Here is a 16484-nt window from a genome sequence, read left to right as displayed (position 1 = left end):
TCAAGTTTACCGTTGAAATGTCGCAATCAGAATCTGTAAGTATGTGACTGTTAAGACCAAAGAATAGTATGAATAGATTTAATAACCAGTTGCAAAGCTTCTGTAGGCAGTCATTTTAACCTCATCACTAGGCACCAGCTTTCATTTTCTGGGACCTAAAAGAGAGTACAAAATAACTATTAACACCATGATATACATGTTTCATTAATTGAGTGTCTGCACAACTAATGGATAACACTAATCACCAAGGCTTCTGATGTTCAAATTTCACCATTTTCTTTTTACTTTACATGGAATTGCATCTCACCAGGAGATCACAACAGGGAATATAATTGATTAAAAAAACATTACTTTTTGAAATGCCTATAGAACACTCTACATCAATAAGATATGGCCACAATAGAGTGGCAATTTTAAATGACATTTCCAGGTATTTTGTTTCCATAGAATTGACATAATATAGCAATTTGTAATTCACATCAGCACAAACTTCCAGTGATACAGAAACATAATGTGTATACCTCTTGTAGAATACAGTAAAACCTCCTTATTTAGTCAATACTGAATGCAATTTAACTGTTCTGATCTGCAGACTAAAACAATAATCACTGATAATGTTAACCAAATCTGTCAATGTAAGGAATATGAAATACTAAAATCAGATAGAGATTTATAAAATCATGAGAGGCATTGACAGTCAAATTCTTTTTTCAGGGTAGTAATCTCATGAACTAGAGGACTTGCATTTAAAATGTAATGGGGGAAGTTTAAGGAAGATATGCATGGTATTTTTTTTACATAAAGTGTGATAGCTGTGTGGAACAGGCTGCCAGATAGTGCCATTTATGAGGCTTTTAGATAGATGCGCGAATATGCAGGGAATGGGGGATATGGATTGTGTACAGACAGAAGAGAATTAGTTTAATTTGACATCCTGCTTGACACAAACCTCATGGGCTAAAGGGTCTGTTCCTGTGCTGTACTGGCATATTCTATGTCTTATGTAATGAAGACTTTTTGCTTCCTTTTTGCACTGCACTGCAATTTATTCAACATATGCTGTGTCTGCACAATTTTATTGCAGAGTTTGGATTTGCATCTGGTCTGTGGCCAATGTACCCTGACCTTATATTTGTAGGAATAGCATATTTAATATTCCATTGCAAATCTGTTCAGGCTAACTAACTGTATACTGTATGTTTGTAGAAACTTTAAAGAAATGTCACAGGAGGATGAATACTTTTGTATTCGGCGGAGCAGACATGACAGGTTGGATGGCTTAATTCTGCTCCTATGTCTTATGGTCTTTGCATGTATCTGCTTCGAAATTGGATCCCATCAATTTTGATGCTAAAACACTCCTTGCGCCAAATCTATCCATTGCAACAAGTGTGAAACTGTCCAAAATACTTTGAAGCAAAATTAGGGGTTTACAAGCAGAAGCAAGCACTAAATTGAGATTTGCATGATTCCTACCTGACCCTTCAGTTTATCCCAGCTCCTGACCCTTTGCTGTGCAGAAATATAAAATGGGGATCACCCCTCAATTTTACAGTATCTATGAGAGCCACACACCAGTAACACATCATGGTTGCCATAGAGGCCACAATGACTCGGGTGAGAGGGAGACACTCCCACTTTCACTTCAAAGGACAATGTCATTCACAGTCAATGAAAGATTTGCCAGGAGGGTAATCCTGTGTGGCAAAGAGATCACGATATCTATGTAGGAAGAGCCTAGTAGGAGCAGCTACAGTCGTTTCCAGCAGGGATGATGCAGGAAAGAAAGTTCATATCCTCACAAGATATGTCAGGCTGTCATTGCTTAGACATGGGTGGCATGATAGCCAAATGGTTAGCGTAACGCCACTATAGCAGCAATCCCCAACCTTTTTTGCACCGCGGACTGGCCAACCCGGGGGGGGGGGGATGTTCAAGTAGGGTTAAACTCACCTCAACATGTCTCTTACAGTTAGGGTTGCCAACTTTCGCACTCCCAAATAAGGGACAAAAGTAACAGTCAAATACGGGACACTTGGGTTTACCCTGTAAAACTACCATGACTATGAAGCCTTGCATGGGCACCTGTGTGTGCATGCGCGTACGTGCCGATTTTTTTCCCCCACAAATTGGTTTTGGCTTAATCTTCTCAACTATAACTATACTGTATGTATGTTATTTCTACTTTATATAGGCTGTGTATTTATCATATTATTCCTGCTTTTACTATATGTTAGTGTTATTTTCCATTTTATGTGTTATTTGGTATGATTTGTTAGGTTGTTTTTTGGGTCTGGGAACACTCAAAAATTTTTCCCATATAAATTAATGGTAATTGCTTTTTCGCTTCACGCCATTTTGGCACAAAAGTTTTCATAGGTACGCTCTGCCTCAGCGGGGGAAATACGGGACAAACCAATTTAGCCCAATATACGGGATGTCCCGGCAAATACGGGATGGTTGGCAACCCTATGTTCAAGTTCAACAGTGCGAGATAGGGAATGAGGAAAGGTGCAGCTGACTCATATCGTTTCCTCGTGGCCCGGTAGCACATACTTTGGTGGTTGGGGATCGCTGCACTGTAGCACCAGCGACTCAGGTTCAATTCCTGCTGCTGTCTGTAAGGAGTATGTATGTTCTACCCGTGACCGTGTGGTTTTCCTCTGGGTGCCCTGCTTTCCTCCCACATCCCAATGATGTACAGGGTAGAAGGTTGATTGGTCACATGGGTGTAATTGGGCAGAAGGCCGTGTTACGGTGCTGTATCTCTAAATAAAATAAATAAGATATACAGAGAGGGAATCCTCATAGTTTTTTTATTATAGAGGTCCTGAGTTGTTAAACCAAGTGCCACTCAATATCCACAACAACACAGGCTATTTAAGTAACCAGAGAAACAATTCGTTATGTGTGAAAATCAGTTCTACAAAAAGCCTGAACCTGAAACATCAAATGTTTCTCTTTCCACAGATGCTGCTGGACCTGCTGAGTGTTTCCAGCATTTTATGATTTTGGGTTCTGCTCATTGCAGTGTACCTGCAAAGCTGGGTGTGAGTGATATTTTGTGTGACCTGGGCTCCCCTGATAGTTGGGGTACAAAGATGGGCACTTGGTTCCATTGAGGCCCTCCCTTTTATAAAATCTTAAGGAGCATCACCATCACAAACTCCCTTATAAGCTGTACTCCATGTGCTTCCCTTCTGTGCTGAGCTGGAAGACAAGGCTGGAAATACTGGGAAAGGATATACCCCAACACCTTTCTTTTTCCCCCCTCCTTTCCATGCTTATGTTGTCCTGTAGGTTTCAGCTCATTGCCCTCAGGGTCCAGCTCTCCTTGTTGCTCTTCTTCATGCAAGATTGTACAGCACATGGCGTACAACAGTCTCTACATCTCTTTGCTGCATACTACATTACAAACGTGGACCAATGCAGGCAACGAAGTTTCATCTTTGCCCAGGTTCCTGCTTGGCTCTTGTATCTGTGCTCAGCTTCTGTCGTAGCAGAGTGTACTGCTGTGAGCAGCCTTGGAATTAGAGGGTAGCTCTTGTGTGCTGGGATTCATCCCTCCATCACCAGCACTGAAAACGTAGGATGGTGAAGTCAAGCGTGCTTTCCAGAAACATAGCATTCACCATGAAGAAGGGTCTCGGCCTGAAACGTCGACTGCGCCTCTTCCTATAGATGCTGCTTGGCCTGCTGCATTCACCAGCAACTTTGATGTATGTTGCTTCACCATGAAGAAATTCTTTTCGTGATTCACAACAACCATAATAAGAGGGTGGAAATCTTTTTCTCTTGGTAATGTTTGTGTTCTCAATGGGTGCACTATGAACAGACGAGTGTGGTCAGTAGATGCCTGCACTTGTTGGAAAGCGGCAGTGATGGAAAATCCTAGAGTGGCAACGGCTAATACTGGAGAACATATTTTTTAGGGTGACTGGTGGAAGGTATAGGGGAGATGTCAAAGGGAAGTTCTTTACCCAGAGAGTGACAAGTGCATGAGATGCCAGGGGTGGTGGTAGAGTCAGATACATTGGGGACATTTAAGAAATTCTTAGATAGGCACATGGATGAAAGCAAAAGCTATTGGAAAGGTTGATAGCTGAGAATGTTAAAAGGACGGCACAACATTGTGCCCAAAGGACTTGTGCTGTGCTCCAAAATCCCAGTTGCAATTAAAAGTTGACAAAATTATTTCTTTATGAATACTGATGTAGCAGTGAGCAGCAAATTAGGAAACAAGACAAAGATTTGCTGTGGCTGCTTGATAAGATCCCATAGTGAGGTAGATAAGATTCAAAGTAACCTTGAGCTCCATACAGGGAGCAGTCTGGGTGGGAGAGTATGACTGAATGTCTTTCTAAAGTCATGTATCTCAATGACAGTGCTGGACTATTGGAGCCTACATCAGAGGGATACAGGTAGGACGTGACTCTTCTTTAACTCTGCATGTATAGACTCTTCACAAATGGGCACATTTGTGCCTCTTGCTCTGAAAAGTAGCCATTTATTGCCATAACAATAATGGCATGCTGCAATGAGTTGACATCTTCAAGGTAAATGCTGCACTCACTGTTCGCATAGACTTTGGAATGTCCCTATAGTCCAATTTTTTCCCAGTTCTACTGGGACTACTTCATGACAGACATAGTGTGGAGCTTTAAGTTCCAATGTGTTAGGACAAGTCGGGACAAGTTGGGAAATACACTATACAAAGAGTGATGTCACATCTGTCTCTGGGAAAAAAGGTTAAGTGCCTTATTGTGGATGACATTTGGAAGCACCCAGTACATGAGGCATAGGAGTAAAATTAGGCCATTCAGCTCATCAAGACTGCTCCACCATTCAATCATATCTGATTTACATATTATACCTTTCAACATCACTCTTCTGCCTTTTCCCTGTAACCTTTGAAACCCTTTATAATCAAGAACCTATTAACCTCTGCTTTAAAAATACCCAATGACAATGAACTCCACAGATTCATCACACTCTGGCTTAAAAAAAAAATTACAATTTCACATTTGGTGTGATTTCACCCAGGAATGATTGCTTGTATGGTCTGCTGGCAATGAAATCATATTTTATGTGGTTAGCTGTTTCTAAAAAAAGGAAATACACCATCTAATTTCTTATTAGTGGATTTATCACATTAAAATTAATGTAATCATTTTCCTTTTGTTTTTAATTTCCTGCAACTATTAGTTTTGCAAGCAGAATTAGAGAAAATTACAATAAGCAGCGAATAAACTCCATTATAGTCTATTAATAACACCTAAAATAAATAATAGGTATATCAATCATTGGGGAAAAAAGTCCTACAAACATGAGAGGACTTTGATACAGTAATAACATCTAAAAATACTATGATCACCAATATTTAACCTTACAAGCAAATTCAATTCCATGTGACTGAATGATACTTTGAAAACGAGCACAAGCAATTTAAATTCAAAAAGGAAGATAGAAAACAGGACTTTACTGGCCAGTCTATTTAAAGTTTGTCCGTCGTCGTTGATGAAGACCTCAACACCATTGATGGTGTCGAGACTCGCGCATGATTTGGATTTAAGTGAGGGAGAGTTGTGCAGCGTCAGCCTCACTCTCTCTACCCAATTCCCATCTGGATCCAGTGGCAAGACAGAGTCGAGACAGCTGGAGATGGTACTAGGCGCAGTGGATGACCAGGACGTCTTCTCTGTCTTGTCGTGCTCTACACGTTCCACGACGCTTGCAGAGACCGCCTTCTTGACCGTTGGATCTTCCATTGGTCTCGTCCGCTCAATCCGCCGGAGTCTGTCTTCACATGCTGGGATAGACATCTCCCTATCTCACCGAGGGTTTGAGTCTATTTAATATCTATCACAGGGAAACTTAGAAAAATTCAAGGTCATCAGGTAAAATCTACATGGTTTTGCGAATGGGAAATTTTGTTTGAACAATTTATTCAGGTTCTTTAGAGAGTAACATGTTCTGTGGATACCAGTGAATGTACTATACTTCCAAGAGATATCAAGTGGTGTGATACTACCATTCCTTCTAGAGTTTAAGATGTGATTGTTAAGTTTGCCAATGATATAATGGTACATATGAATACAAGTCATGAAGAGGACAAAGGAGATATAGACAGGTTCAGTGCACAAAAAGCTGGCAGATGGATTATATGAGAAAATATGAAGTTGCCCATTTTGGCAGGGAAAATACAAAAATAAAGACATTTACTTTAACAATGGGAGACTTTAAATGCAGAAGAACCAGAGTATCTTAGGGCATGATCCACAAAACAACAGATAGGCAGATACAGCAAATTATTTGGAAATTATATCATTATTTATAGGTAAGGGAACTGAATAGAAATGTGGGGAGGAATGGTATGATCACATCTACAATACATTGAACAAAATTGTTTTTTTTGGTTTTAGTATGGATGTCAATGCTTTGGAAGCAGTTCAGAGGTTTTAGTCGAAGGGGTTAACAAAGGTTTAATGAAAGGGTTAATGTATGAGGCGCTGGGCCTGTACTCACTGGAGTTTAGAAGAATGAGGGGATCTCATCGAGACTCATCAAATATTGAAAGGCCAAGAGTGGGGTTTCAGTCCAAAACATCGACTGTGCTCTTTTCCATAGATGCTGCCTGGCCTTCTGAGTTCCTCCAGAATTTTGTGTGTGATGCTTGTGAATCTGTGGAATTCAGTGCCACAGATGGCTGTAAAAGCCAAGTGTTTAAGTATATTTAAAGTGGAGGTTAACAGGTTCTTGATTAGTCAGGGCATCAAAGGTTATGGAGAAAAGGCAGGAGAGGAATAATGAATCTGCCACGATAGAATGGCAGAGCAGACTCGATGAGCCAAATGGTCAAATTCTGCTTCTATGTCTTATAGAATAACATCTGGAATGAGCAGGTTGTCTTATGAGGAAATGTTGGACAAGTTAGACTTGCATTAACTGTTATGAAGAAGAATCAGAGGGGACTTGATAAAAACAAATAAGGTCCTGAGTGTAGTTGACAGGGTGGATATGGAGAGGATGCTTCCTCAAAGGAGAACCTAGAACTAGGATCACTCTTTTAAGAATTGTGTCTTAAAAAGGCTTATCCATCTTAAGACACAATGAGTGTTTTGTTTTCCTTCTCTGATGTTTGTAGATCTTTGCTGCACCTAATCTATTTCTGTTACAACCCAATAACCACCTTACACCTAACAAAATTGAAGATATGAACAGAACCTGGAAAATTCAGATGAAGTGACAATGGTATCATCCTAACATTTTAATTTTAAATGTAAGCTTATGATTGCCTCTAGATCAAGGAGACACTGGAAAATTTTATATGGTAGCCATAACATAAAGGATGCAGAAAAGATTCTTGAGGATGTTACCAGCCAGGACTGAAGGGCTGGATAGGCTGTTTTTTCCTTTTTTCTTGGAGTGTATGGGGCTGAGGGGGTGACTTTACCGTATATAAAATCATGAGGAGCAGAGTCTTTTTTACCCCAGTCTAGGACAGTCTAATCTACAGGGTATACATTTAAGGTGACAGGGGAAGTAATTAAAAGGAAAACTAAAGGGGCAATTTTTAAAACACAGAGGTTGGTGGATTGTTGGAATGAGCTACCAGAGGAGGTTGTAGAGGCAATGAGAGAGGTCAGAGAATGGCCAGACTGGTTCAAGCTAACAGGAAGGTGACAGTCACTCAAATAACCACACATTACAACAGTGGTGTTAAGAGCATCTCTGAATGCACAACATGTTAGATGGACGGGCTATAGCAGCAGAAGACCACACCGGGTTCACTCCTGTACCTAATTAAGTGGCTACTGTATGTACAGGCAAATAAATTATTCTGAGAGACATTATGAGTTGGGCTGAAGGGCCTGTTTTCTGACTTGATAAAGTGAGATCAAGTTATAGAGGGACTAGGAAGAATAGCCAGAAATATGGGCAGAAAAGTCAGCAGAACAGGGAAGTTGGAAATAATTAGCAGAAGGAGGGGAAAGTCAACAATGCATTTGAACAATGGAAGGGCCAAAATTGACCTACAGTACAAGTTTTGGGCACATATATATAACTAGGGTGCCTAAGAATTTTGCACAGTACTGTAGTAGTATTATGTATTGCACTGTACAGCTGCCACACAAAAAAAATGAATTTCATGACATATGTGAGTGATGATAAACCTGATTCTGATATGGGTCTCCATTGTGGGCTGAGTGGAAAGGGGGCAGCAAGAGGGGAATCATGGTTGGAAAAAAGGGGAAGGGAGAGGGGAGGGAGTGGGAAACACCAGAGAGACATTCTGTAATGATCAATAAACTAATTGTCTAAAATCAAATGACACTTTGCCTGGTGGACCAGACACACCCAAGACTTGTACAGTACTGTATGTCTTAGTTAACTAAGTTGACACATCATATATGAAGGGTAGTAGTCAGGTAGTTGCTTCTCTGGTTATGGAAACTTAGAGCTGTAGAAGGGGAGCTAGAAGTTAGACACATCTGCAGTGCATATCACTAAACAGTATAGCTCAATGTAAGGACCATCCACACTCTCAAAAGTTTCACAGCTTTGATTCAGATGAGCATACAATATTGAGGTGGTCTTGAGTGATGTATATTAGTACTAATAGTGCATCAGGAGAAGGCAAAAAGCATTTTAAAATACTTTTTTTGGTTGTTACTGTTGTTTCTTAGTTGGCTGAATTTGAAAAATGGAATGGACCAGCCAGGGCATAATGGCAGTCACCAGAATGGGAACAAATGCATTCTTCAGGTAACACAGAACATAAAACAGAATAGTGGAGTACTTCGGCATCGGGACTTGATCCATTATCTCAATGATGAGCTCACAGAGAGCAATGCAGACTACTTTCATCTTCCATGTCATCTTCCATCCCAGTGTACTTGCATACAACGGTGAGGAGAGTCCAATGCCAAGTCCGAGGATTGCCCCTGCATCCCTGCTTAGTGAGGAGAACGGCCTAGTGTCCAGTCGGATCCATTCAGGATTGGCACACCACTTGGTAGCAAGCAAAATTGTCCTAGAACACCCAAGACTGAATTAGTTTCAAATGAGCATGCACCTTTAAACATAATAAAATTCTTACATACTTTAATTTGCAACCAGAGTCAAGGCAACATTTTTATTGGAATTTTCATTATGTGCTTCAGCCAATCAATAGCTATTGCTCCCACATGTACAAAAGAAAGGAGAAAAATACCTATTTAGAAATCCACTTTTTTTTTAAACCTGGTTGCTTAGAGCAACGTTTAGAAGATTAATTCCTGCAGACTGTGGGAAAAGCCTGAAGAGTGGACATGCTGACATTAAATATTGGCTCTGCAACAATGTGCATTTGTGAAAAATATCAGACTAACCATCACTTCTCCCTGCCTGAAAGCTCTGATCAGATTGGCATAAAACCATATGATAAGAATTTCAAATTGTGTTGCAAAACAGTGCTTTGTAAGCATTTCTGTGTGTGGAACTCTGCACACTTCAGAACACTTTCTCAACTTCAAAACACTGACTATATCAACTGTTAAAAGAAAAGATTTCCATCACAGGAAGAAAATAGTCACTTTCTCCCTGCTTGGCAAAGATAATAGATGTTGTTAACAAAATAATGAAGGGAACAAAAATCACTGGGCATATGTTTGCTGGGTGTAGTAAATTCAGAGGCTGCAACAAAAAAAATTCATCTAAAGTACTTCAAAATCATAAAGGTAAACTCTTCCTTGAAAATTGAAGGAGTGAAGTAATTTTTCTTTTGAAGTCTTTCTTCTTGCAGAGGAAAGTACCTGGTATTAATTCCACTCTAAATAAAGAACTCAGTGTGTGAGATTATAGGTACTTGGATGACACAGAGGCTGCTTGCATTGCAGAGAACTAGGTTGAAGCCCAACTTCGCCTACTGACAGCGTGAAGTTTACATGCTCTCAGCATGACCTTGTGGGCTTTCTCTCTGAGTGATCCATTTTCCTCCAACAGCAAAGATTAAATGGCCATTGTAAATTACCCTGGACTGAGGTGGATGGCAAAAAAGAATAATACACTGTACACTGATGGGCTTATGTGAAAAAGAGCAGGTTACAGAGAAATAAAGACAGGAAAAACATTCTAACAGGATTGCTCAGTTGAGAGCCTGATGGGCTGAAGTGGCCTGCTGTGTTGTTTTAACGCAAGCCTAACTGGAAAATAATGATGTAAATTGAGGGATATTCCTCAAATGATTATTAATAAAAGGTAATCAACATACCACCAAGCTAAATTATTCAACAGCCTTCATTTATTTAATAATTACTGAAACAACTTAGGGAGCTAGAAAAGAACTCAGAGAAAATCAACAGATTTTCTGAATGCTTTTATAAGCAAAAAGGAAATAATGTTGAGTTAACATGCACAGGATGTTGCTTCCCTGCTCCAGTCTCATTCTTGCCATTTTCTGGATAAAGTGGAATTCTTTGAATAAAAATTGGAGTGAAGAATTTCTTGGAAGAGAAATTTCCACAAGGGCTGCTGTTATAATCAATTAACTAGTCTGGCTTCAATGCATCTCTTAGCAATATGAAAATAATCAGTTTATTGAGCAATTACTTGACCTGCTACTGAAAAAAAAAGCTAAACAAGAAACATTGTGTGTCTGCAGTTGTTCAAATCCAGAAGGCTTAATTCCTTTACTAGCCAAACGCATTTGAAACATTTATGTGCAGTGCAATGAATTTAAAAAGATCTGAAAGCCTGCCCAAATGAAAGCTGAAAACTAAATAAACACTTCTACTGCAGTTACAAAACTATTCACAACATTTTCCAGGCTCAGTCATTTCACCTGTTGATTGCAAAGTCAGTTTCAGATTCATTCTGAAATTATAATGTCCACCTAAAATTAACAAACTACCTATACGAGTCTGGCATGAAAATAATTAACTGAAATTGCTCTGATTGTATTAATTAAAAGATTGATACATTACATTATGAAGCAGCATCAAGGTGAGACGTCTTACATCAGTCATGCTCTTAATTCTCAGTGCCATGCATTTTGTATACACTTTCATCCTACAAAGCATTGCACACCCACCACCCCCCCACCCATATATTGTGTTTTGTCACACCTTTGTGCTGAATTTCTGGTGTGCTCTTTGGTTCAGCAGCATGCATGTTAAAATCACTTATTTCCAGACTGAAATGTGGTTGCGACCACACTGAATCACTTCATTTCAGAAATTTTACCATGTAGTCCCATGCATTGTATGCGCTAGTAGCATGTACGAAGATGTTATTTCCCATAAAGTGCTCTTTTGTCAGAGACATTAGGACATGTTGTTCCAAGGTATGCTTGCTAATTTAAAGGAGACCTCCCACAGCATTCAGACCTGAGCTCCAATAAGCCAGCTCTGGTAGGACCCCTTTAATTTTAAGCATACCTGATCTATTTGTTAGCCAGAGAGCATCCACCAGGCACAGGAAGCCATTCCTTCTTAAATCTCTAGGTTCCTTCCCCTCTCAAGCTTTGAACTCTATCCACACCAAAATTCCCAAATAGATTCCTCCCCCCCCCCCCCACTGCCAGTCTCCTCTCCCCAAGAACCCCAGACAAGGCATCAATCACTATAATGTTACTTCAATGAGAATAACCCTATCCAATCTCTCCTTACACCCCTCCATTCCAAGCAATATCCTACTAAATGTCTTCTGCACTCACTGTATTGAAACCACATCCTCCCAATAGTGTGGTGGCCAGAAGTGTACACAATACTTAAGTGTGATCTTACCAATATTTTGTAACAAGCAATATGACATCCAAACTCTTACACTCAGTCCCTCATCCTATGAAGGCAATCATACCAAATGAATATTTCAGTAAACTGTCCACCAATGTTGCCATTTTCGGGGAGCTCTGGACCCCTACTCCAGGGTCTCTCTATACAACAACACTCCTATGGTCCCTGCCACTTACTTTATATATCCCATCAGAATTTACCTCATACTGGTCTGCATTAAATTCCATCTGTCGTTGCTTCACCTAACTTTCCAGCTGATCTGTGTCCTGCTGTATCCTTAGACACCTTCTTCACAACCTATGACTTCAATAATTTTCATGTCATCTGCAAACTTATACCACCTACATTCTCATCCAGGTCATTTATGTACTGTATATTACAAACAACAATGGTCATAATACTGATCCCTTTAGTACACCTCTTGATCTCCAGTCAGTAAAACATCTATCCACCACTACCCTCATCCTATGACAAAGCCAATTATAGATCCAGTTTTCTAACATGCCTCTGATCACTTATGCCCAAATCATCTGCACAAGCCTGTGCAGAACCTCAGCAAAAGCCTTACCATAGTGAAGATTGACTTGGGGCTGGGGAGAAGTGGGGTAAGGATAGGGATTAGAGAGCTGGGAGGTTGTGATTGGTAAAGGAACGGGACCAATGGACGTACATTCAGAGTCAGCTGCTGGAGACTGTGGTGAGGTATAGATGAAAAGAAATCAGTTGTTGGAGTGGGCGGTGAGCAGGGGAAACTGGTATCGGTTGTTGGGGGCTTGTGTGGAGGTGTGGATTTTAGACCACAAGACATAGGAGCAGAATTAGGCTATTTGACCAATCAAGTCTGCTCTACCATTCAATCCTGGCTGATTTATTCTCCCCCTCAACCCCATGGCCTGCCTTCTCCCTGTAACATTTGATTCCCTTACTAATCAAGAACCTATCAATATCCACTTTAAATATACCCAATGACTTGGCCTCCATGCTGTTTTGTTTGGCTGTATTCATGTGTATGGTCAAATGATAATTAAACTTGGAACTTGAATTTGAACCATCAATGGCAATGAGTTCCACAGATTCACCACCCTCTGGCTAATGGAATACGTCTTCATCTCTGTTCTAAAGGGACATCCTTGTATTCTGAGGATGTCCCCTCTGTACCCTCTAGGACATCTTCTCCATGTCCACGCTATCTAGATGTTTCAATATTTGGTAGGTTTCAGTGGAGGATTGGGATGGGTGATAATCACTGAATGGGGTCTTCTGGGAAGACTGTATTTAGCGATGTGGGGTGCACAGTCACTGCTGGACAGAGGTGAATAGAGAAGGAAATTTCTGAGAAGGAGGATCTCACTGAAGCACAGGGTGGTTGGGGGAGGAGCTGAGGAACCAGGAAGCTATGGACAAAGTTCCAGAAATTGTATCCAGGCATACATAGAATACCACTGCCATTGTCTGGAGTATCTATGCAATAGCAAGTCAAGTGTACTGAAGTCTTTCATATCTTTGCTACATTGTTTCATAGAAACATAGAAAATAGGTGCAGGAGTAGGCCATTCGGCCCTTCGAGGCTGCACCGCCATTTATTATGATCATGGCTGATCATCCAACTCAGAACCCCGCCCCAGCCTTCCCTCCATACCCCCTGACCCCCGTAGCCACAAGGGCCATATCTAACTCCCTCTTAAATATAGCCAATGAACTGGCCTCAACAGTTTGCTGTGGCAGAGAATTCCACAGATTCACCACTCTCTGTGTGAAGAAGTTTTTCCTAATCTCAGTCCTAAAAGGCTTCCCCTCTATCCTCAAACTGTGGCCCCTCGTTCTGGACTTCCCCAACATTGGGAACAATCTTCCTGCATCTAGCCTGTCCAATCCCTTAAGGATCTTATACGTTTCAATCAGATCCCCCCTCAATCTTTTAAATTCCAACGAGTACAAGCCCAGTTCATCCAGTCTTTCTTCATATGAAAGTCCTGCCATCCCAGGAATCAATCTGGTGAACCTTCTTTGTACTCCCTCAATGGCAAAGATGTCTTTCCTCAGATTAGGGGACCAAAACTGCACACAATACTCCAGGTGTGGTCTCACCAAGGCCTTGTACAACTGCAGTAGTACCTCCCTGCTCCTGTACTCGAATCCTCTCGCTATAAATGCCAGCATACCATTCGCCTTTTTCACCGCCTGCTGTACCTGCATGCCCTCTTTCAATGATTGGTGTATAATGACACCCAGGTCTCGTTGCACCTCCCCTTTTCCTAATCGGCCACCATTCAGATAATAATCTGTTTTCCTATTTTTGCCACCAAAGTGGATAACTTCACATTTATCCACATTAAATTGCATCTGCCATGAGTTTGCCCACTCACCCAACCTATCCAAGTCACCCTGCATCCTCTCAGCATCCTCCTCACTGCTAACACTGCCACCCAGCTTCGTGTCATCCGCAAACTTGGAGATGCTGCATTTAATTCCCTCATCCAAGTCATTAATATATATTGTAAACAACTGGGGTCCCAGCACTGAACCTTGCGGTACCCCACTAGTCACCGCCTGCCATTCTGAAAAGGTCCCGTTTAGTCCCACTCTTTGCTTCCTGTCTGCTAACCAGTTCTCCACCCACACCAATACCTTACCCCCAATACCGTGTGCTTTAAGTTTGCACACTAACCTCCTGTGTGGAACCTTGTCAAAAGCCTTTTGAAAATCCAAATATACCACATCCACTGGTTCTCCCCTATCCACTCTACTAGTTACATCCTCAAAAAATTCTATGAGATTCGTCAGATATGATTTTCCTTTCACAAATCCATGCTGACTTTGTCTGATGATTTCACCGCTTTCCAAATGTGCTGTTATCACATCTTTGGTAACTGACTCCAGCAGTTTCCCCACCACCAACGTTAGGCTAACCGGTCTATAATTCCCCGGTTTCTCTCTCCCTCCTTTTTTAAAAAGTGGGGTTACATTAGCCACCCTCCAATCCTCAGGAACTAGTCCAGAATCTAACGAGTTTTGAAAAATTATCACTAATGCATCCACTATTTCTTGGGCTACTTCCTTAAGCACTCTAGGATGCAGACCATCTGGCCCTGGGGATTTATCTGCCTTCAATCCCTTCAATTTACCTAACACCACTTCCCTACTAACATGTATTTCACTCAGTTTCTCCATCTCACTGGACCCTCTGTCCCCTACTATTTCTGGAAGATTATTTATGTCCTCCTTAGTGAAGACAGAACCAAAGTAATTATTCAATTGGTCTGCCATGTCCTTGCTCCCCACAATCAATTCACCTGTTTCTGTCTGCAGGGGACCTACATTTGTCTTTACCAGTCTTTTCCTTTTTACATATCTATAAAAGCTTTTACAGTCCATTTTTATGTTCCCTGCCAGTTTTCTCTCATAATCTTTTTTCCCCTTCCTAATTAAGCCCTTTGTCCTCCTCTGCTGAACTCTGAATTTCTCCCAGTCCTCAGGTGAGCCACTTTCTCTGGCTAATTTGTATGCTACTTCTTTGGAATTGATACTATCCCTAATTTCTCCTGTCAGTCACGGGTGCACTACCTTCCTTGATTTATTCTTTTGCCAAACTGGGATGAACAATTGTTGTAGTTCATCCATGCAACCTTTAAATGCTTGCCATTGCATATCCACCGTCAATGCTGATTTGTAACTTTGTCTTCCCCAACCCCCCCCCTTTTTTTTTTTTTTTTTTTTTTTGAGTGTCTCTATTTATTTTGTCCTTCTCACTTATCTCTGTTGCTGACAAATAGAACATAGAACAGTACAGCACAGGAACAGACCCTTCAGCACACAATGTCACGCCAAATCAGCTGAAAAGTAAACCAACCACTCCTCCCCAAAAAAAACTAATCCCTTCTATCTACACAATGTCCATCTCCATCCATCTTCCTCACATTCATGTGCCTATTTAAATGTCTCTTTAAAAGCCTCTAATGTATTTGCCTCTACCACCATACCAGGCAGCAGATGGCAGGCATCCCCACCCTCTGAGTAAAAATCTTACCCCTCACATCCCTCTCAAACCTACCCCCTCTCACCTTCAATGCATGCCCTCAGGTATTAGCCATTTCTGCCCTGGGAGAAAGATCTCCCCCGTCTACGCTATCTATCTTGTAGGCTTATAAACCTCTAACGATCTCCCCTCTGCCTCTACCGTTCCAAAGAAAACAACCCAAGATTGTCCAACCTCTTAAGATAGCACATGCCCTCTAAATCAGGCAGCATCCTGGTAAACCTCTTCTGCACCCTCCCCAAAGCGTCATCATCCTTCCTAGAGTGGGGTGACCAGAACTGTATGTAATACTCCAGATGTGGCCTAACCAGAGTTCTATAAAGTAACAACATAACCTCTTGACTTTCAGCTGCAACTTCTGACCTACTATGGTGTTAATACATTTAGCCAATATTCAAACCACAGCAATATGTATGAGGTAGGGGAAAAAAGTAAGAAATTGCAATCCTTGTCAAGAATTTTCCCTCAACTTCCAAAATTCATTTTCATTGGCTTCCATGGAACTATATTTGCAAGCCAAGTAAAAGGCAGCACTGCTGTTATACAGCATGTTTAGCTACTAATTGGGGATGATGTTCTAGAAGTGTTTCTTTTAGCTTTGCCTGAACAACACATCTTTTACTATTTAGCAGCAAAGGTCCCTTCAACTAAACTATACCATAACCTTTTAAAAA

General features: G+C 41.0%; 1 protein-coding gene across 1 annotated transcript in view; it reads right to left on the bottom strand.

Annotated features, from left to right (window-relative positions):
- Window positions 1-278: 278 nt before the first annotated feature.
- Window positions 279-16484, bottom strand: part of g6pc3 (glucose-6-phosphatase catalytic subunit 3) — a 30416-nt gene continuing 14210 nt past the window's right edge. Inside the window, exon 6 of the mRNA XM_063037987.1 lies at window positions 279-9034. Coding sequence (XP_062894057.1) covers window positions 8671-9034 — 364 coding nt within the window. The 3' untranslated portion in view covers window positions 279-8670. The remainder of the gene's footprint in view (window positions 9035-16484) is intronic.

This window comes from Mobula hypostoma, chromosome X1 (genome assembly GCF_963921235.1).
Source record: "Mobula hypostoma chromosome X1, sMobHyp1.1, whole genome shotgun sequence".
Classification (NCBI taxonomy): Eukaryota; Metazoa; Chordata; class Chondrichthyes; order Myliobatiformes; family Myliobatidae; genus Mobula; species Mobula hypostoma.
This window is presented reverse-complemented; position numbering and strand designations above follow the sequence as displayed.